At 45.9% G+C, this 20,821-nt stretch overlaps 8 protein-coding genes across 8 annotated transcripts; 4 read left to right on the forward strand and 4 right to left on the reverse strand.

Annotated features, from left to right (window-relative positions):
* Positions 1-214: 214 nt before the first annotated feature.
* On the forward strand, positions 215-4,028 carry L203_101816 (uncharacterized protein; the record flags this gene model as incomplete). The annotated part of the gene is made up of 6 exons (XM_066211250.1): positions 215-461; positions 514-593; positions 657-779; positions 832-1,203; positions 1,248-1,811; positions 1,875-4,028. The coding sequence occupies 6 exons, from the start codon at positions 215-217 to the stop codon at positions 4,026-4,028; spliced, it is 3,540 nt and encodes a 1,179-aa protein (XP_066067347.1).
* A 309-nt stretch (positions 4,029-4,337) lies between these two features.
* On the reverse strand, positions 4,338-4,818 carry L203_101817 (uncharacterized protein; the record flags this gene model as incomplete). The annotated part of the gene is made up of 3 exons (XM_066211251.1): positions 4,338-4,479; positions 4,532-4,614; positions 4,666-4,818. 3 exons carry the CDS (start codon positions 4,816-4,818, stop codon positions 4,338-4,340), a joined length of 378 nt encoding a protein of 125 aa, XP_066067348.1.
* Positions 4,819-5,217: 399 nt separating this feature from the next.
* L203_101818 (uncharacterized protein) lies at positions 5,218-6,142 on the reverse strand (the record flags this gene model as incomplete). Its single annotated transcript, XM_066211252.1, has 4 exons — positions 5,218-5,434; positions 5,486-5,583; positions 5,632-5,750; positions 5,803-6,142. The coding sequence occupies 4 exons, from the start codon at positions 6,140-6,142 to the stop codon at positions 5,218-5,220; spliced, it is 774 nt and encodes a 257-aa protein (XP_066067349.1).
* A 320-nt stretch (positions 6,143-6,462) lies between these two features.
* L203_101819 (uncharacterized protein) lies at positions 6,463-8,726 on the reverse strand (the record flags this gene model as incomplete). The annotated part of the gene is made up of 9 exons (XM_066211253.1): positions 6,463-6,639; positions 6,689-6,783; positions 6,833-6,912; positions 6,966-7,083; positions 7,129-7,159; positions 7,212-7,553; positions 7,605-7,758; positions 7,808-8,478; positions 8,523-8,726. The coding sequence occupies 9 exons, from the start codon at positions 8,724-8,726 to the stop codon at positions 6,463-6,465; spliced, it is 1,872 nt and encodes a 623-aa protein (XP_066067350.1).
* An 859-nt stretch (positions 8,727-9,585) lies between these two features.
* On the forward strand, positions 9,586-10,985 carry L203_101820 (GTP cyclohydrolase I; the record flags this gene model as incomplete). Its single annotated transcript, XM_066211254.1, has 4 exons — positions 9,586-10,228; positions 10,273-10,577; positions 10,622-10,897; positions 10,944-10,985. 4 exons carry the CDS (start codon positions 9,586-9,588, stop codon positions 10,983-10,985), a joined length of 1,266 nt encoding a protein of 421 aa, XP_066067351.1.
* Positions 10,986-11,472: 487 nt separating this feature from the next.
* L203_101821 (uncharacterized protein) lies at positions 11,473-14,549 on the forward strand (the record flags this gene model as incomplete). The annotated part of the gene is made up of 6 exons (XM_066211255.1): positions 11,473-11,939; positions 11,986-12,033; positions 12,084-14,082; positions 14,134-14,202; positions 14,257-14,371; positions 14,428-14,549. The coding sequence occupies 6 exons, from the start codon at positions 11,473-11,475 to the stop codon at positions 14,547-14,549; spliced, it is 2,820 nt and encodes a 939-aa protein (XP_066067352.1).
* A 346-nt stretch (positions 14,550-14,895) lies between these two features.
* L203_101822 (uncharacterized protein) lies at positions 14,896-16,314 on the reverse strand (the record flags this gene model as incomplete). The annotated part of the gene is made up of 2 exons (XM_066211256.1): positions 14,896-15,395; positions 15,453-16,314. 2 exons carry the CDS (start codon positions 16,312-16,314, stop codon positions 14,896-14,898), a joined length of 1,362 nt encoding a protein of 453 aa, XP_066067353.1.
* A 1,034-nt stretch (positions 16,315-17,348) lies between these two features.
* L203_101823 (uncharacterized protein) lies at positions 17,349-20,584 on the forward strand (the record flags this gene model as incomplete). The annotated part of the gene is made up of 8 exons (XM_066211257.1): positions 17,349-17,653; positions 17,706-17,900; positions 17,950-18,277; positions 18,323-18,730; positions 18,779-19,618; positions 19,670-20,120; positions 20,175-20,480; positions 20,538-20,584. 8 exons carry the CDS (start codon positions 17,349-17,351, stop codon positions 20,582-20,584), a joined length of 2,880 nt encoding a protein of 959 aa, XP_066067354.1.
* Positions 20,585-20,821: the final 237 nt, after the last annotated feature.

Below are 20,821 nucleotides of genomic sequence, written 5' to 3' on the forward strand. Positions count from 1 at the left end.
ATATCACCATAATAGATTGGACTGTGAAAATGATGATGCTTAAAGTTTTTGCCTGAAAACTACTCCATTGTTTCAAAGTCGTAAAAGATGTAAACAAATCCTACGCGATTTATTCATTTTGACTTTTGTAATTCTAGTTTGTCTTTCTTTGACTTTTTGTTTTTATTTTGTTTATACATATACAAAGTCATAATCTTGGCAGTATATAACCATCATGGAGGACCAGGGGTCTTCGCCATCTTCAAGTACATACCAATTAGACTCGCCCTCAGCAAGCACCTTTCTTCGTGCCGCCGAAACACTTGAAGAACTCTCGAGGAAACTGGAAAACATCAAGGATGAGACAGAGATAGATGCTGCTATACGATGCTGCTGTGGTATGATAATTGGAGAAGGAGAGTTCTCGTGCGAGATGGGAAAGGAGAGACAAAAGATGGAAGAGAAACTGAAGCTCAGTGGAGGCATGTCTTGGGTTACTCTGTTTACGGATTATAAGGCTTATTGCATACATAGAGATTGGTAATGCGCTATTACAGCGTTGCGAGCTGCTCGACAGGAGATATACAATGGAGAGAGAACGGTATCAACAACAAGTGAGCACTTTGTTAATAACATCTCTTGTTTATTCGACGATTCGCTAAACTCAAGACAAACAGCTTGAAGTTAAACGCACTGCGTTGGCAGAAAGTGTAAAACGGGTTCATAATCTTGAAAAAGCCAACAGCACTCATCTACAAAAGTATGCTGAGCTATCAAGAAAGATGGAAACTGTGGAAAAGGTATTAGATAATCCCTTACCTCATTGACGACAGCAATTGACCAAACTCACAGAGATACGCTGAAGTAATGCATACTCAAACGCTCACCCAGCAATCACTCCATCATGTTCGCTCTGAACTTTCTACTCTCAGAGATACACATGCGCGGCAAACAGTCGCTCTGGCATCCAGAGGAGGTGTAGAGGAGAAATTGCTCGAGGCAGAGAAACGCTATGAAGAGGCAAGGGATCAGGCTGCAGAGGAACTCAGGAAATACAAGGATGAGAAGAAGAAAATCCAAAGGGCAGAAGCCAGAATTGCAGAGCTTGAGGAACAGCAGCGAATAGCAGTTAGGGAGGTAGAGCGTGTCAAGGAAGGGAGGGCTCAAGATGCACAGGATCTCTTGATAAATGCTAAAGAACGTTTACAGCAATTACACAATGAGGTAGGCGATGTGGGGGCCATGTGGAAGTATGCTAATCTAACCAGTTGTCCGAAACATATGGCACCCAGTCTCCTGAAGAGGCTCCCGAATATCAACGCATCCTTGAAGAGCTTGTTGCCAACAACACCCTTCTCAAGCACGATAGTTCCGAGTTGTCTCAATCTCTTGCTGAATCCCGAGACGAAATTCGTATTCTTCGAGATGAAGTAGAGGCCCTTCGTGCTTCACTCGGGTCTTTACGGCTTCCTTCTCCCATGGACCAATATCCTCGCCTCGCACACGAACTTAGTGCTCGTTCCTCGCATTCGCGAACTGAATCCAGTCCAGTCGTGAACTGGACTCAGTCTCGGGTCAGCGCGTGGGAACATCACCGTAAATTTTCCTCTGGTTTTGCTGGATTGGGTGGAGGCACACTTAGTGCAAAAGAAGGGAGTGTGGTCTCAGATGAACCTCACTCTAGACCGGTCTCTCCAATAGTTGAAAGCCCAAAACCAAGGGTATCGCCTGGTGTAAGCATTGAGTACATGGTTAATGGAGTACCTATCTCCAAGCCAGGAGCGGCAAACAGGAGATTTAGCGCTGACTCAAGAATCATAAAAAGTTATGCTGTGAGTCTTAGCAGCTTTAGCTTGCCTTGTGTTATCAGCGGCAAAATAGCTAATGGAACACAGTCTCGCACTATTGGGTCTATTGACGAGACAATCTCATTGCCAGATGAAACCCCAAAATCGCCTGCCTCGGATTACTTCCGGGCAGCTGAATACAGTCGTAAACGACGCTCTCTCCGCCTCGTCAGACATGCCACGGCACCACCTTCCCACGAGTTTCAAGATCTATCGCCTAATGCTAGTAACACTCTTGTTAATCAATCCATATCGTCTGATAATACTTCGCTCAAGTCAGATTCTGTTTGTCAAGGAAATGGAGAGAAAGAAGAGAATACAAAGATAATCAAGAGGAGAACCCTACTATTATTGTGCAAATCTCGGGGTGTACAAACAGATTCCATCACGGAAGATATCCAGAAAAAGAAATCAGAGCACAGGCCAAGTAGGGTTGAAACAATATCATCCAGAGACACCTCCCGTGGACACTCTCCGGTCCGTGACAGTGAATCCATATCCAGCACGCCCAATCTCGAAGATGTCCATGCCAGCTCACTTCTTATTGTGGTTGAGCATTTGAGTCGTATACTCTCCAAGCTTCGAGCCACCGATGTGCCAACACTCAACAAGCGACTCAAAAAGCAACACTTGCCTGGCGATGTGATGCATCTTTCTCAAACCACTCTACGGGCACTGCAGCAGGAGATTTCCGACATTCGACAACAATTCAAAGCTGTGCATAATTTGGGCGTCGTTGATGCTAGGGATTTCAACTTGATGTTAAGACTGATGAAGGATGTATTTAGCGACCTTGTCGAGCTTCAAGCCGTTGTGAACGATGTTACTGTCACGCCTTCTGTTGCTAAGAAATTGCATAAAGCCGCGTATAAGACTGAGGATGATGAGGCAATTAAAGGCACCAACGTTGCGTCAAGCCTGGGATGGATTGCCGCACCCATCACAAAATTTTTCCTCACTCCCGCTGATAACCCAGACGACCACTCCATTCCGTTACCAGTTCCTGCGGTAGCAGGTCTGGAACGAGGGAAAGCTGATGGTTTGCCGAAGAGAACTGCCCCAAAACAACAAGCCATGGCAAGTGCCACGGCAACATATGTCAGTGTTGAGTTTGGGGGAGCAGGTATGGTGAGGAGAATGGCGCCGGCTTTGAATACGCCTTCATTGACTGTGCCTGTTGTAAAAGAACCTGAGCTTGTAGATCCGTCATTGCAGCAGAGGATGACATCTGGACCAGCAACAGTTGGTAGGGTAGAGGGAAGATTAGCACCACCTCAAACAGGCAAAAGCTTGAGAAGCGTCCAGTCAAAAGCAAACAGGAATGAGCTACTAGGATTGTTTGCAGGCGCAGCTCCACGCGTTCCCATGCCGGAAGAATCCTGGACAGTTGTGAAACGCAAAAAAGTGGAGAGTAAGCCAGTCGAGGACTGTAGGGCTGAATATACAACAGCCACAGCAAATAAGAAGAAATTGTCAACAGCTGTTGATGCTGTCATTGACCAGTCTGCAGTTGGAAATGACAATGATATCGTTATCGCTGATGAATATGAGTCACCGCTGCTTGAACGGCAACTTCGGCCTAGAGGCTTATCAGATAGCTCAATCCGTTCAACAACAGTCAGCTCAGCGAAAGAATGGACCCATGATGTCGTTGCGGGTGTACCTTCTATTCGATCACCTGCATATGGGACGAATCCCTCCGCTCCCTCGGTTTTCCAAACATTATCAAAGAAGTTCTACAGTCTCCGCACGCCTGAAGTCTTGACAGATTCACCTTCAGAAGAATTTGTCCAGACGTCAACAAGTCAAAACTCTGTCTCTCATATAGATCCATCCGTCATCACCCAAGAAAGACCGTCTTCCTCACAACCCATCATCCACTCGCCGCATGCAAAACGCAAGCCTCGGGCTTTGTCGCAAAATTCTTCCATATCAACCACCACTTCATCATCTACACGAGAAACAAGAGGAGCAGGCGCCTTAACCCCAACTTCTCGCCAGACTGCTTCCTCGCCCGTAATGGCGACAAGCTCCCAAACAGGGTTCTTTGGGTATTTTGCTACCTCTCTGGCTAGTGTCAGCGCTGAGGGAGAGAACATTGGAATTGAGGACAGCCAAGAGTTTGTAGGGGCAAATTTGAGACAAGGCGGATTGCTGGGCCATGTCCGAGTTGATAGCGACAAGATTCGTCGTAATGTCTAGTAAAGAGGAGAGAGGATGATAAATGGAGCCTATTCACATGTAGGCAAGACTCTCATCCTAATTATTCTGCTTTTGCATGGGAGTTTTCAATATTTTTTCGTCTTGCATCTGTCAAATACCTTGGTAGTTTTATTCTTTCACAAACCACAAGTGCTGGCTCTTTGTCGTGTTCTGTCGTTTGTTTTACCAGTCATGTCATATCCATCGCATTGATCATTTCATTATAATCCCTACACTACAGTACAACTATACTTGACGTTCTTGTTTGTGTCAACGACCAACCAATCATTGGTTGAGTCATTCGTAAATCTAATAGTCATAGGCCCTTCCCTGAGTCGTCTTGGCAGTGTGAGAATGGCTCGGCCCAGTGGAGTATCCATGATGATGTGTCTTGCCATGCGACTTTGCAGGAAGATGGAAGAAATGCCGAAGCCTCGTACCTAACGAAGGACTGACCCAACTTGTCAGTCCACACATATCGTCAAGACAATCGAAAGACGTACTGGGCAGAAGGGTATCCCATAGAGTGCAGCTCATGCTGTGCATGGGTTCTACCAGCATGAGTAGTCCTGGGATTATTCACAGCCTAGATGGACATGTCAGCGAACGTGTCGGAAAACACAAGACAAAGACGTACAGCTTTGAGGCCACGAGCCCTGTTTTCACTGTAAGCTCCGTGGTGGGCATTGTGGTGAACATGGGATGCATGGGTCGGGTGAGTAGTGTGGTTATGGTTGTGTCCGTGAGTATGAGACGAGTGGGAAGAGACGTGGGCATAAGCTCCTGGCATGTTTATTCTGCTTTACGTCTTGCGGTCAAAGGTCAGTAGTTGTAATGTGAGTGATAATTATTCTCTATCCTGAGCTGCCCATCTTTTTATACCTGAAATGCTCCCAAAGCAGCTGCAACTGCAAAAGAGAGTCATGAGCAATAAAAAGGACTGACATCATGTTGATGTATGAAAGACATCATCTTGTCAGATTCGCTCCACCTGTGTACTTGTGGTCATTTGTTTGCCACGAGGCATAACAGTTGGTGGCTATATCAGCGTGAATCTCATAATTTTGAACCACCGACAAAACAAGGAGGCTGCAAAGAACATCAAGACGTCCTCTCATCGTAAGCTCTGATGCAAGGTCACGCCTCGAGGGCACAGCTCGTCACCATTCCCTTCTTGCCCTACTGCCTCTCAGGGTTTTTCAAACTCCTTCTTTGCAATGGACAGCTGTCCGTCGAGTTCTTTGCAGTAGTCATCCACCAGCTTTTGAACCTGATCTGTCCCAATGGCCTTTCTACCTCCTAAAGCTTTGAAACCGTCTGTCCGGGCAGTTCTGATCTGGGTTTTGGCTGATTCGACAGTATCCGCCAGCTGACGTAGAATTTCTGACCTTTGTTCCACCGTGGGTCTGTAGGTGGCTGATGAGTTCTAGCATCAGGATAAAGAGGACGGACCGTACCGAGCGATGGGGATTTTCAGCGTTGTCCCGGTCGTTCTCTGAGGAGAGATACCAGGGAGATTGGCAGCGTGGATCGCTGAATCTACTTGTTTTAAAGTCTACAGCGTATCAGAGCTATGATCGGATAGCTTTACAACAACACTCACCGTAGTGTCCCACACTTCAACAAAGAGAGCGTTGCCTTTGCTCGTGATACTCGCCAAGGCGTTCAGATGGAGCGTCCCAGGAGTGTCGGGTAAAGTCACTCTGACCGAATCCAAAAGAGCTTTCAGAGCGTCATAATGTCGTCCAACGTTTGTTACATCAGCATCACTTACCAGGCGTCACTCTGCCCCTTCCTCTTTCGACGCCTTCAAACAAGACAGCTTTTGCCCAATGGACGGCCTTTTCCATCTTTGCCCTTGACTTTTCTAAAACCTCTTCCACGACAGCTTCACCTGCATTCCTATCATCTGCATTTCCAGCTGGATCGTCGTTAGTGATGCGGAGCTTTTGCTTTGCAGATTTGGAGTGTTGGTCGCCTTTGTTCTTCTTGAGAGAGGGAACGGTGGTACTGAATGTCTGAGTCTGGAAGGCGAGAGAGGGGCGGATAGCTAGAGGGTATGGTAATCTCTTGGAAAGAGAGCAGAAAGTTGTTTTGGCGAGAATTAATCTCATATTATTATACTTGAAAAGTTATAATTCAAGTTTAATTAATAAGTTGCAAGTTTCAACAAAAGTTCAACGTTTTGACGGATGACAATGTTGGCGGCAATCGCCGAATGGCTAGCCATCTACTATAAACCCATACATTGAAAAAGTCAAATGGCTCCTGAAACTAAATGTCTCAGTAAGATGCTTTTTATCAACAGTATTCCGTTCGAACAAGCATAATACAGTTCAAGTAAAGATACAAAACAAGCAGGCTCCTTGTACATTGTGCTTTTTTTGGCCCTGGCCAGATTCTCCCCCTATACTCCATGTTCAACTTGTCTTTTTTAGGCGAGAATCTTGGTGACCACGCCCAACACCTTGGTCTTTGCCTCGCGCAGCAATATCGTTTGTCCTTCTTTGACAAACTCGGGCTGATTTATAAACTCGAAAACAACTTTGGATCGATCTCCTGTCCTTATGAGACCGGAGGGGTGATCCAACGATTTGATGCGCACCGTTTGCTACAAGGATATTATAAGTATGTATTGAACTAGAGTAACAATAACTTACGCGAATAGCTCCACAGTGCATCATTGCTTGGTAATTGGGCTGGATTGTTGAAGAATGATGAAGGACCATTACCATACCCTCAAAGCGTTTTACAGCTATGGCAATGTCGGTAAAGACATCGTCTGAAATGGGATCAAGACTTACCTTTGGGTAAAACATCCGTTTTTGCTATGAGAACCATACCCTTTCTTACTTGGTTTCGCCGTATACGCTTGAGAGCGAATCTAAGGCTCCAATCAGCTGCGATGTTATGAGCCTGGCACACTGAAACACGCACGAAACACTTTGTCCTGCTTCGCTGCTTGTCACAAATGCTCTCTTCCGTTGGATGGTTTTTACTGCTGTTGGAAAGAATTGGCCTACAGAATCGGGCCCAAGGAGTACTTGGTCATTGGCTTTTGAACATCAGCAGAGCAGTCTATTTGGCATGGGATACATACCATGTATTGTGCCTGCAGTGATCACTCCGCTCTATCCCTTATATTGAGCAACGTTCTTGACTCGATCAACTCAAGACACTTACAACAACAGTGCCCACGAAAGGAACCGAGAATGTATCGCTGATTTGAAACTCAAATGGGGCGTCAACCACGTATTTGTCATCAGACTGGGACGAAGGCAGACAATTCAAAAAAGTTCGAAGTGTATCGAGATTATGGCCTGTGACGTTTGATACCATGAATACCGGACAGAGTCTTGCAGTAGAGCTGCCGCCACCTAATGGTTTACCAAGATAACGGGCGCAATCCACCGCATCTCGAGCACTGTCTACGAAAACAGGTATCCGCCTGCACCCAGGGCTTCTCAGAACTTTTGTAAGCATGTTGACTGTTTGCTCGAGGATATTGGACGGTGTCATGTCAATCTATAAAACGTCAAAAGTCTGTCAGCGTTTAAAAAGCAAATGCGAGCTTACCTTGGTTACACAAACGGCTATAGGGACATTGAGAGCTAATGCAACGCCCAAATGCTCTTTGGACATTCCTATCAGACCAGCATTACCGCCAACCATCAACATGACATAATCGGGAGCGCAACCGCTCAGCCCATATAACGTTGTTTTAAAATAACTACGACCGTCATGAGTAATCAATTTGCAAAAGAAAACATCCGACGAACCGCTCATGTCCAGCAAGATCGATAAAACCGACAACCTTGGCTGCCCGTTGACAGATATCCTCCCATCCCAGTTTCTCACGCTTGGCTATAGATAATGGATGATGAGGGTTTCCAGACTCAACAGTGTGGGTAGAAGGGATGACGGGTTCCCCTTTGGGAGAGAATCCAAGAATCTCTCCGCCGACGGAGCTTGTTCGTCCTGTCTCAACCTCATGAGGATGCCTGAATAAGGCGACTCTTGCTTTGCCTCGACCATCATCCAAACCTCCGCGTGTCAAGACGCCCAGTGTCGTGCTTTTGCCTGCATCTACATTACCCACAACAGCAACCCGAACCTCCAAGACTTCCTCCACGCCTCTAGGCGTTAATCGTACGAGCCAGGTGCCAAAAGGTCCTTCTTTTCGAGAGGGCTCATCGATCTGATAAAGCTTGAGCAAGTCGGCTTGGAGTGCTTTACATGCGGAACTCAACCTTTCTATAGCAGCAGTCAACTCGGAAGAGCTCATGGGTTTGCCGATAGGTGGTGAAGGATCTGACGACTGTGGGTTGTACTGAGAGGCAGGATCGGGATGAGCACCAAGCGACACGAGCAACTCGCCATGCCCTTTGAGTAAGCAACTAGCTAACCTGGACTGAAGCTCATCTGCATTCTTCTCTGAAGAAACCAAATCCTGATCAGATCAGTAAGCCGAAAGTAAAATTGTCCCAAGCTCACCTCTAGAGATAGCTCCGATTCTTCCTCGTCCTCCACCTTGACTTCAGTAGCTGGTTCTTTCGGCTCCTTCTTGGGCGGGAGCTTGCCGTGATGTCTGGCAAGTTCAGCATCCCGGTGCTGCTGTCTGGCTTTCTCAATCGCCTGTTTCTGTTTGTCATGCGAGAATGCTTCAATCTCTGCTTGGAAAGACTTGAGCGTCGTCATGCGGAGATGGCAGCAAGTTTTTCTGTAGAGACGTATAGGCTGCAGATGGCAGCGATGAGTCGTTGACCGTTTTATATACCCAACGGTGATGTTTGAATTTGAGTCGAAATAAAAAAAAGAGAAAGGTAATTACAAAAAAGAATAGTATTTAAAGTAGCAACGTCAAAAATACTCGAGTCGTAATAGCGGGGCTCCATTATTTTCATCTTTCTTCGTCTTTCTCTATTTTACATTTCTACTTTCATTTTATTATTTCATTCTTTCAAAAAAAACACACAAAGAAGGCAATCACAGCTGGCACTATTCAACAAGCCATAACATCTCCATGGCTAGACATCTGTAAGCTCATGTATCAAGGCTTTGCATTGGGCTGAATCAGGCTTAGCTGTTCAAACAGGCTGTCTTTTCCTCTTCTTACTCCATCTAGCCCACCAGCATGCCCCATAAGCTACCCAAGAGCCCTTGAGAAGCTCTACAGCAACTTTGCAATAGCTATGTAGCTGCAACCCGAGTCAGTAGCTGACTTGATAGCAACAGATCAGTGTTTTTGCCCATCTCGCCATATATTCAGCTCTTTTACTCGACTCTTTCTCCAGCAACCTCTCCAGTATGTTTTCCTGTCATCTCCCTTTCTGCGTCCTAGCGTTTCTGTCCAGCTGTATGCATAGAAAATACATTTCCATATAAATCCAAGTTGTCTAAACTAGATCAGCCATTTTCACCTCCACCAAGAGTTTTTTCTGTGCCTGATAGATGGAGTCGAATTTATAGAATTTTGTTAAATGGAAAACATTTTAATCTTCTTTTCAACTTGAATTTATTTATTCATCAAGCGTCTCTAAATTTGTCGCCTATAAGCATGCCCAAATTACCTGCCGATCCACTGTCTCCTCAAGGTGCCCAACCTATTTCCGCACAAACCCTCAACAATCTCTCAATCTTGAGTGAATCTTCTACAGGCTCTTGGGAGCGAGGGAAGGTGGCCGGTAATGCTCGCTCGCCGCCCAGCAAGCCTTCTGTTTTGGCTGAATATCATGATCAAGGTGCTGTTTCATTACCAAGGAGAGAAGGAGCGCAAAAGACGCAAGCTTTCGCGAGCCTAGCGCCAGAGGAAGGCATGGTGGGTCATGGAGCACCTCATCCATGGTCCGCTGGCAAGGATATGGCCCGATCAAATTCTTTGGCTGGCAGGCATAGCTTCTCTCCTGTCCCGCAATATTCTCGTCAAGCTCGTGAAGGCTATGGTTTCCGTTCCAGATCTGGCCAAAGCACACCCGTCCATTCAATAAGTGTCGGTGGAGCCTACCCTTTTCCAAACAAGAGAGACGATGAGGATGATACGGACCATAGGCCAGATGGCAGGACAATGCAGGATCTTCGAGGCGAGGTGAGGGAGGAGCTGGAAAACCAGGGCTTTCTGCAGGAGGCGGCCAGGAGTGTTGTTACCAACACACTGGACGATGCCTCGGGTATCGTTGATGAAGAAGGCTTGGGTTGGCCTGGTTAGTTGGTTTGTTTGCATGAGTAAACATCTGACAGCATGCAGCAAAATCCACCCATCTTCGACTTCACTCTACTCTGGAAGAACAGGCGGCTAACATGCAACTCTTGACCGCTGCGCTTCGTACTGTTCTTGAGTGTATTGGCGAGGATCCCGATCGGGAAGGTCTGCAGCGCACGCCAGAGAGATATGCCAAGGCTTTGCTGTGGATGACAAAAGGATACGAGGAGAGGTTGGTCGATGTCATCAATGATGCCGTCTTTGCGGAAGATCACGATGAGATGGTCATTGTGAGAGACATTGAAGTTTTTAGCCTCTGTGAGCACCATCTGGTGCCTTTTACCGGCAAAGTCAGTTGCATGTCCCCATGAATTCAAAAGCTGACCATGGATAGATTTCCATCGGATACATTCCCAACAAACTCGTCCTTGGTCTATCCAAACTCGCTCGTATAGCCGAAACTTTCTCTCGTCGTCTGCAAGTCCAAGAACGTCTCACCAAGCAGGTTGCTCTCGCCGTAGAAGAAGCTATCCGTCCACGAGGTGTGGCTGTGGTCATGGAGGCTTCACATATGTGCATGTCTATGAGAGGTGTCCAAAAGCCTAGTGCGACAACGGTCACAAGTACAATGCTGGGATGCTTTAGGCAACAGCAAAAGACAAGAGAAGAAGTAAGCGTTGTGCGACTGAATCTATGCTTGCTGACACGACGGTTAGTTTTTGACTCTTATACGAACACCCTCTGTTTCAAGACACTAAAGCCTTTTAATAGTCTTCAACGACTTCGAATCTTGATGCTTACATACACTAACCTGCTACTCTGTCTTTGCTGTCAACATATACCATTAGATCTTTGCCTTGTAAATATGGATTCATTTGTACCTGCAAAATTTGTAGATGATTGCGTTTATTTTCGTTATCGGATATGACCGCCAATTAAATGCTTCTACATTTCTTTACTTGATCCAACATTTAAAGATCCTATTTTGTTTTCTATTCTTCTCTTTCATCTCTATGCTTTCTCGTGGAATTTGTAAAAATTCCTATATCTTTACTATTTTTACAAAGAGTAACACTCTTAGACTTTTTTCCAGACCTCTTGTTTCTAGAGCTTCCGTAGGTGTCTACAATACAACGGATCATCACTGATTTGGATCAGAATCGTATTCAAGCCCAAAACATATTTCAGAGTAATTCTCTCAAACTTTTTAAAAGAAATTCGTGTATTTGTCTTGGCGATTCAAGCATGTCCAACTCTACTACTGTTCCCGGCGGTGCTGTTCCTGTGTCCCAACATGAGGGCTACAGGTTACCCAATAGCGTCTACCCTAGTCACTATGACTTGGCAATCAAAACCGACCTTCTCTCTTCGCCTCCTACGTTCTCGGGCGAAGCCATCATCTCTCTTGACATCAAAGAGGATATCTCGTCCCTTGTGTTCCACCTCGATAAGACGCTTTCCATAACCGACATTGCCATCTCCACTTCCGATCTTAAGACGACTTCATCAGTTGTCGTTCCCAAGGAAGTGCTCGAGTTGGATGAAGAGCTGGAAATGGGGACTATCCCGCTGGAAAAAATTCTTGGTGGCGGCTTGAAAGAGAACCAGAAAGATGTGAAGGTCTTCTTCAGGTTTGAAGCTGAATTGAAGGGTGCCATGCATGGGTACTATAGGAGCGAGGGTGACGCGGATGAGAACGGCAAGAAGCCCATGTGAGTATGCGAGGATTGGAGGAATGTAGCTGATTAAGGCATTCAGCTACGGATTGACTCAACTCGAATCGACTTATGCGAGAAAAGTCTTTCCGTATGTGTTCCATCTCATATATTCAATGACATGGCTGAAACTAAGCGCAGGTCCTGGGATGAACCTCTCATCAAATCCAAGTTTACTCTCCGCATGATCTCTCGAAATGGCAACACTGATCTCTCAAACATGCCTGCCATCTCCACTAAACCTTGGAAGGCCTCCTTCAATGCTTCCATCGATAATGTGTTTTCCGAATCGTACGAGCTCGGTTCTCTTCTCAACCGGTCAAACTCTTTTGTAAAGACTGAGGGTAAGAGCGAGTCTGGTGAAGTTGGCGAGTGGCAGATCACCAAATTTGAAACTTCGCCGCTCATGAGTACTTATCTTGTCGCTTTCGCCTCTGGCGATTTTGTCCATCTCGACAGTGAGCACAAGTCTCAACTCACCAACAAAACTGTTCCCCTTAGAATCTTTGCTACCAAGGACCAAATCAAACAAGCTCAATTCGCGTTGGACATCAAGAAATGGGCTTTACCCATTTATGAAGAAATTTTTGACATTCCATACGCTCTTCCCAAGCTTGACACTCTTGTTGCTCACGATTTTGATGCTGGTGCAATGGAGAATTGGGGTCTCATCACCGGTCGAACAACTGCTTATTTATACGACCCTGAAAAGTCTTCACTTGCCGCCAAGAAACGAGTCGCTATAGTGCAATGCCACGAACTTGCCCACATGTGGTTTGGTGACATTGTCACCATGAAGTGGTGGGACAATCTTTGGTTGAATGAGGCCTTTGCTACGTTGATGGGAGAATTGATTGTCCTTGAGAAGATTTGGCCTGAGTGGAAGCCTCGATCTCAATTTTTGGTGACACATCTCCAAAACGCACTCGAGCTTGATTCTCAAAGAGCTTCGCATCCTATTGAAGTTGATTGTCCTGATTCGCGCCAAATTGACCAAATATTCGACTCTATCTCATATTCCAAAGGCGCTGCCGTCCTCCGTATGCTTGCAGGTTTAATTGGCGAAGAAAAGTTCTTGAAGGGCGTTTCTATCTACCTCAAAAAGCATGTCTATGGCAACGCGGAAACCAAAGATTTGTGGGCTGGGATTTCTGAAGCGAGCGGCTTGAACGTTGCCGATATTATGACCAATTGGACTTTGAAGCAGGGATTCCCCGTAATCAAGGTGGATGAGTCGGGTGATGGTAAAATTACAGTTACTCAGAACCGATTTTTATCTACTGGTGATGCCAAGCCAGAGGAAGATGAAACTCTTTGGTACGTCCCTCTTGAAATTGCCACGCTCGGCAATGATGGCAAAATCAATGTGGATCACCAGGCTATCTTGCAAGACCGCACGGCCTCTTTCAAGATTGCGAATGTGGACGCATTCAAGTTAAATGCTTCCACCATTGGTGTTTATCGCGTTGCCTACTCCCCCGAGAGACTCGCCGAACTTGGCAAGCAAGCTTCGTCATTCACCGTTGAGGATCGAGTGGGCCTTGTTTCTGACGCTACCACTCTTGCTCGTGCAGGATATGCCAAAACCTCCGGCTCGCTCAACCTCATCAACTCTCTTGGTGCTTCCGAGACTGATTTTCTTCCTTGGTCCCAAATTAGCGCCGCATTGAGCAAGTTGAACGTAGTGTGGTGGGAGCAGCCCGAAGAAGTACGCCAGGCCATTAACAAGCTCCGCATTAAGCTTTTTAAGCCTCTCGTTGAAAAACTTGGGTTTGAAAATGCCAAGGATGATGCACCTGATGTCAAGGAGCTACGTGAGCTTGCAGTGGCCAATTGTGCCGCTGCAGAAGAGGCCGACGTGCTTGCGGAGATTAAAAAGCGCTTCCAACCCTTCCTTGTTTCTAACGATGATTCTCTGATTCCTTCGGACCTTCAACGCGTCATTTTCCAAACAGTTGTAGCACATGGCGGCGAGAATGAATACGTCAAGATACTTGATGTGTACGGCAAACCACCAAACCCATCTACCAAGGTGGATGCCATGTATGCGCTTTGCCAGCCCAAAAATGAAGGGTTGTTGGACAGGACGTTTGGAATGTTGCAGAAACAAGTTAAGGATCAAGACTTGTATATTTTCTTCGTACGACGTTTTATTTGTCGCTTTGCGCACCACTGACCCTGGCATATTCAGTATGGTTTCTCTGCCAACAAGTATGCTAGAAGAAAGGTCGCCGACTATTTCATGTCTGAATACGACACTGTGCGTATCGCCTCCAGCTTGCCAAGTTGATCTGCCTGATGATTTTGAATATAGATTATGAAGCGGTATCCTAATAGCTTGGGCCTCCACCATCTTGTCAAGGGCGCTTTTGCTCAATTATCTTCTTATAAAGATCTTGAACAAGTCAAAGCGTTTTTGGAGAGTGTTGGTAAGTTGAGAAGTTTTTTTCAGTAATGAGACGATCATTGACTGACGGTTCACAAGACACTCGCAAGTACGAACTTGCCGTGGCGCAAACATATAACTCTATCCAGGCGGCTGCTGATTGGGTATCAAGGGACCATCAGGACGTGGAAAACTGGTTAAAGGAAAACAAGTTCTATTGATACTCAATATTCACACTAGTGTTGTATGTATATGAGGCGTGAAAAAGACTATAGGAAGAAAAAATGACAACATACCATAACTTGACATGCATTTCATAAACTATCTAGATAGCTAGAGTTGTGAGCTGTGCATGATAACATATGCCATGTCTCTTATCTGAATATAATACGAAGATTTCATACAACTCCACCATGATTCTTTCTCTTTGCATTTGCAAGACAATGTACAATTCAAACTCATATTTTGTTGCGCTACGTTATAACTATACTGTTTTTGGATGCTTGCAAATTTCTCCACCTAATCGTAACTTGGTGTAACAGGCAAGGTAGATGTCATCCATCCATATCACCAAGGAAATGTGCTTCTTCGATTGGCGTTTGGTCTGTCTCTGGGTTGTTGTCTGCCTTGGCCGTTGACGTCGCAGTTTTCCAGCCCCATCCTTTCTTTCCCCTCCTCTTCCTCTTCTTCTTCTTCTAGCGAATTGTGCCAAGAAACGCCCTCCAATTCATCAAAACGTACCACGCCCTTCATTTCACGAATACTCTTGTAGACTTTTTCAACGTCAAATACATTCATATTTCCCAATGAAGAAGCAGGGATGTCTAGGTCGTTGGTCGCGGTTTGATAAGAGCCAGAGACAAGGATTGGGGCTGAAGAAGTAGCGCTGTTAGTGGCAGCAGTAGAGGTGAGTGATGAAGTCGGTGAAAACAGCAAGTTACGTAGGAACCGGAATTTGCTTCTAGGGGATTGCGGTGTCAATGATTCAGTGGTAGATGGGGTTTGGGATACGTTGGAAAGAGTCATGGGGCGTCGATTACGCGGTTTTGCGGGAGGCATCAGACAATCTACGCAGATTGCATATAAGCTAAAATCTGAAGGACACAGCTTGATGAATAACTCACGGTTACGGTCTCGATGCTCCCACTGCTCGCACCCTACGTCTCCGTCCCAGACATCACCATGTTGGTCTTGTCCTTCGCGGTGATTCGCCAGAATAAGTTGCAAGCTCTCACTTGCGTCTGTAGGTGACCCAGGTAGAGAAAAGGAGAGGGACGGCAGGGAAAAGTTGGTATGCGTATGTGTATTGGGAGATTCCATGGTTTGGTCTGGTAAGGTTGGAGAAACTGGACGAGCAAACGTTGGAGGTCCTAAATGAGAAGGGGAAAGAGATCGCGATTGGGAGACAGAAGAATGATGAACCCGAGCAGCTGGTGAGCGAGAAGACCTTGAGGATCCAATTTGATATGGGCTCATGTAAGGTGAATGCGAGGTAGGTCGCGGCGAAGACATATGTGGATCGTAAGACGATGGGCAGCGGTTGGGGGCGAAATCTGACAAGGTTTGTGTTGGCTTTGACGGGCGATAATGTACGGCATGGCCTCTGCTGCAAGAGTCAGGCCTTCCAGACGAGTGAGGATTATTGCGGAGCTGAACACGCCTAGTTTCATTGGAAAAATTTGTTTGTTTGTACTTTGCAGCTGACGTCTGCATTCTGACTTTCTTGTCATCTTTGTCATGCCAAAGTTGTGCGCGGTACAGAGGAGATGGTAAGTGAAATGGAGGAATTGATTGCTGGTCGTCCTGTTCAGTATACGGCACAAGCCTTGGAGGTGACGAGAGCCTGCGGCATATAGAGATTGGTGGGTCAAGGTCATTCCTGGGAATAAACATTGGTGAGGGTGGTTCTGATAAAATTTGGTGTGGCCTAAAGTAAGAGCGGGATTGCTCTGGGTCAAAGTGGTGCTCGTGTCCTGGATGAATCATGGCTGGTTTTCTACGGCAGCAACAGGTCAATCAAGGACAACTTATACTCGAGCCTCAAGTTAAAGTCAGTGGTCAGTCATGAGGAAAGCGAGCATATCTGGTGCTTGTTATGGCCGCCAATATGTATCAGAGGGCCGTAGATGTGAGGATGAGCTGTTGCAGTAGCGCCTACGCCTCATGATGGCGGTGACTAGCTCATGATGAGGCTGCAAGTTGGCCAGGCCATGGCTGTAGCAATACCTGACCTTTAGCTGCACGTTGTGGGCCCAACACAATGACCCGAGTCGTGTGAGCTACCCTCTTATCTGAGGCGGAAAGCCACCAGGCATCCTCCCTACACGTTGTAGAAATGTTCCTCGGATTTGACCGGACACGTGACATGGAACACAAAAAGAATTGTTGCGTGTTTCCTTACCATACATAAGATGAAAGAGTCAAGTTGTATGTTCTGTTTCGCTGTTAAATATACATGAAACGTAGGCTTGTCTGGATTCGATAGATAGCGGCGAAACAACAGGAGGCTTGCGTGCTGCTATACGACAGTATTCAACGAGACGAAGCCGCAGGATAATCTATTCTTCCTGAAAGCCTGCTTGCAAATAAGCGGATTAGGCGTGATCTGTATCTGTAGATACGGTGAGCCAGCTGCTCATAGTAACGAAAAGTCAGTAATATGGCACTATCCTTCAAATGTCAACCAGTAGTCAGTTGTTCCTTCAACACGATTCAAGCCACTTATCTGCAAATCGAATGAACTCGTTGCTCTCCGCGTTCATTTGCTCAAGGGCCGAATACATATGCCGATGTTGTTATGGATAATTACATTTATCTTTAATAATTGAATTAACCATAAAAAACGCAAAAGATTTAATTCAGAGAAAATTCAATACGCCACATCTTCGGTAATACACGGAAGTAAGGGAAAATCACAACGCGTTCATTATGGGACGCGTCAAACGCGTCTGTTCTTCAACTTTTCTTACTCTTGGCTCTTTTCTTTTCTTTTCTTTTCTTGGTTCGGTCATACGTCGATAATGTTTCCAACATCTAATGTTCCACCATCTTCAACAGGCTCAACAGGGTCTCCCCCACCGCCGTCTACCGTTCCCCTCCGTCCGATGGTTGATCCACTCGCTTTTAACGATATACAAGGTCTCGGCGGTTCCATACCAGGTGTAGGCGTTAATGGTGACAGGAATGGACCAGAAGCTGAAGAGGATGCTCCATCAGCGCAAAGGAATAGGAATACAGCGAGAAAAATTGACCCAGACCTGATTCCACGGGTCAAAGACACCACTGGCGAAAAGGTGATGGAGAGTTTTGTGCTGTTTTTGGAAAAGTGAATTACTGTCAAGAGGTGCTTTTGCTGCCAGCTGAGTGCTCTTTTCTAGCTTCACAGAAACTATTGCTTTTCCTGAGACGCCAAGATCCGCTGTCCCTCCCAACACTGCCGATGAATCTAAATACTATGTAGAGCAGATCCATCTCATGAAGGAAGACGAGAGGACTACTCTGTTTGTAGATTTCGGTCATTTATTGGAGCGCGAAGAGGTTCTTGCCCGAGCAATTCAGTCTCAATACTATCGGCAAGTCAAATATTGCTGTAAGAAATGACATGTGCTGAAGATCCATTAGCTTCCTCCCTTATCTGCGCCGAGCTGTCCAAGCGCTTGTACGGCGTTACGAGCCGACATGGTTGTACATCTCAACTTCCGTCAATACAAATGAATCAATTCCTACTTCTTCTCTTACCACCCGAGAATTTAATGTAGCGTTTTACAATCTACCCCTCACATCTGGTATCCGAGATTTGAAAATGGAAAAAGTCGGACAGTTGATGAGTATCAGCGGTACCGTCACCCGAACATCCGAGGTGAGGCCTGAGCTGGTTAGTGGTAATTTTGTCTGCGAAAATTGCAGGACTGTCATCCACGATGTTGAGCAACAATTTAAATACACCGAGGTAAGCTATTTTATACCTCCAAAATTTGTGCCGACCATGTGGTAGCCTATTCTTTGTCAAAACACCACATGCCGGAATCGCAACGCTTGGCAACTTAACGTTGAACAATCCAAGTTTTCCGACTGGCAAAAAGTTCGTATACAAGAAAATGCTAACGAAATACCTACTGGTTCCATGCCACGTTCCCTTGATGTTATCCTTCGCTCTGAGATTGTAGAACGTGCCAAAGCCGGTGACAAGTGCACTTTTACTGGCACGTTCATCGTAGTGCCAGATGTTTCGCAGTTGGGATTGCCTGGTGTGAATGCAGAGATGATGAGAGAGGCTAAAGGTGGACGAGGGGATGGTGGGCCCGCCAGCCAGGGTGTGATGGGTCTCAAGGCTCTGGGTGTTAGAGATCTGCAATACAAAACAGCGTTTTTGGCGTGCATGGTGCAAAATGCGGATTCTAGAGTGAATAGCGTCAGATTGATTGGGGGATTTAAACTGACATCCTTGTAGGCTGGTGTAACAGACGTCCGAGGTGAAGTAGAAGAAGGTCAGGAAGATCGAGAATCATTTCTTCGTTCGCTCACTGCACAGGAGCTTGATGAACTTCGAGGCATGCTCAACTCTGACAACATCTATCAGTCCCTCGTTCAGTCTATTGCGCCTACCGTCTATGGTCACGAAATCGTCAAAAAGGGTATTCTACTCCAACTTATGGGCGGTGTGCACAAACAGACACACGAAGGTATTCATCTTCGTGGAGACATCAACGTCTGTATTGTGGGAGACCCTTCAACTAGTAAATCTCAATTCCTCAAATATGTTTGTGGCTTTTTGCCTCGCGCTGTCTACACCTCTGGAAAAGCGTCATCTGCTGCGGGTCTTACTGCAGCTGTAGTTCGTGATGAGGAATCTGGAGAATTTACTATTGAGGCAGGAGCTTTAATGTTAGCCGACAATGGTATATGTGCCATTGACGAGTTTGATAAGATGGACATTGCCGATCAGATTGCTATTCACGAAGCGATGGAGCAACAGACCATTTCTATCGCCAAGGCTGGCATCCAAGCTACTCTGAATGCTCGTACTTCGATCCTCGCGGCTGCGAACCCTATCGGCGGACGATACAACCGAAAAATGTCACTAAGACAGAATGTCGCTATGTCGGCTCCAATTATGTCAAGGTTTGACTTGTTCTTTGTAGTGTTGGATGAGTGTAATGAAAATGTCGACTTGCATATCGCGCAACACATTGTGAATGTTCACAGATTCAGAGATGATGCTATTGCACCAGAGTTTAGCACTGAAGCTTTACAGAGATATATCAGATACGCTAGAACATTTAGCCCAAAGGTGGGGAACTACAATCTACAAAGGACGAAAAGTGCATTGATATACTCTTAGTTGACTCCTGCCGCAAGCGCTGTCCTCGTCGAGAAATACCGATCGCTAAGACAAGATGAAGGTGGGCCTGGCAAGTCTTCTTTTCGAATTACTGTTCGCCAGCTCGAGTCAATGATCCGTCTGTCGGAAGCTATCGCCCGAGCCAACTGCCAACACGAAATAACCCCAGCTATCGTTCGCGAAGCGTACTCTCTGCTCCGTCAGTCCATTATTCATGTAGAGCAAGATGATATCTCCTTTGATGATGAAGACGAGAATAGCGGCATAGATGGATTGAAAGGCTTTAATAGTGGAAATGGCATGAGCGAAGACAAGCCGTTGACCTCCGAGGAAATCCAGGCAATGGATGACGCAGAATCTAGCTATCAGCAGACTAACTCGGTTGAAGCTGGTCGACAACAGCAAGTTCGGGAAAGTAGTCACCCAATAAAGAAGAAGATGCGTATTACATGTGAGCTTGCCGTATCCTTCTCACCTTGTGGACGCTTGCTGAACTGACATGCAGATAATCAATATATGGAAATTATGAACCTTTGCGTTCTCCACTTGTCGGAAGTTGAGCGAGAGTTAGGAACTGGAGTGGATAGAGAAGAGCTGATACAGTGGTATCTCGAAGAAAAAGAAAGCAGTTTTGAGACTGAAGAAGATATTGAATATGAGAGAGAGCTGATTGGCAAAGCTTTGGTCAAGCTTGCCAAGGACTCGTACTTGTTGGAGATTAGGGGTGATGTGAAAAACGCATTAGCTCCTTCAGAAGAGGAAATGACACCTTCGGGAGATGGAGCGTCTGATAAGGTCTACTATCTCGTTCGTGAGTACTCTTTTCTTTGCTCATCTAATGATGATCAAGATCTAATCAACATTGTAGATCCGCAAGTCGACTTGTCAGATCTATCTTCTTCCATACCATCATAAACGTAAATATTTTCAGCTGGGTATCAATCACATTGTTGAAACTTTTTCCTTCATCTTTGGTGTATGGTGTATGCGATTAAATGCATTGTTTTTGCTTTCCAGTTCTTGATACTGCTCGTTCCAGTGGTTGTTACTACCATTTCAAAAGATTCAAGCAGTGGTGAAATGAATGTCGGTGAGCTCCGCCATTGCAGACGGAATCTTTTTCTTTTTCTAATAGATTTCTTCTTGAATTTC

Source organism: Cryptococcus depauperatus, chromosome 2, assembly GCF_001720195.1.
Source record: "Cryptococcus depauperatus CBS 7841 chromosome 2, complete sequence".
Lineage (NCBI taxonomy): Eukaryota > Fungi > Basidiomycota > Tremellomycetes > Tremellales > Cryptococcaceae > Cryptococcus > Cryptococcus depauperatus.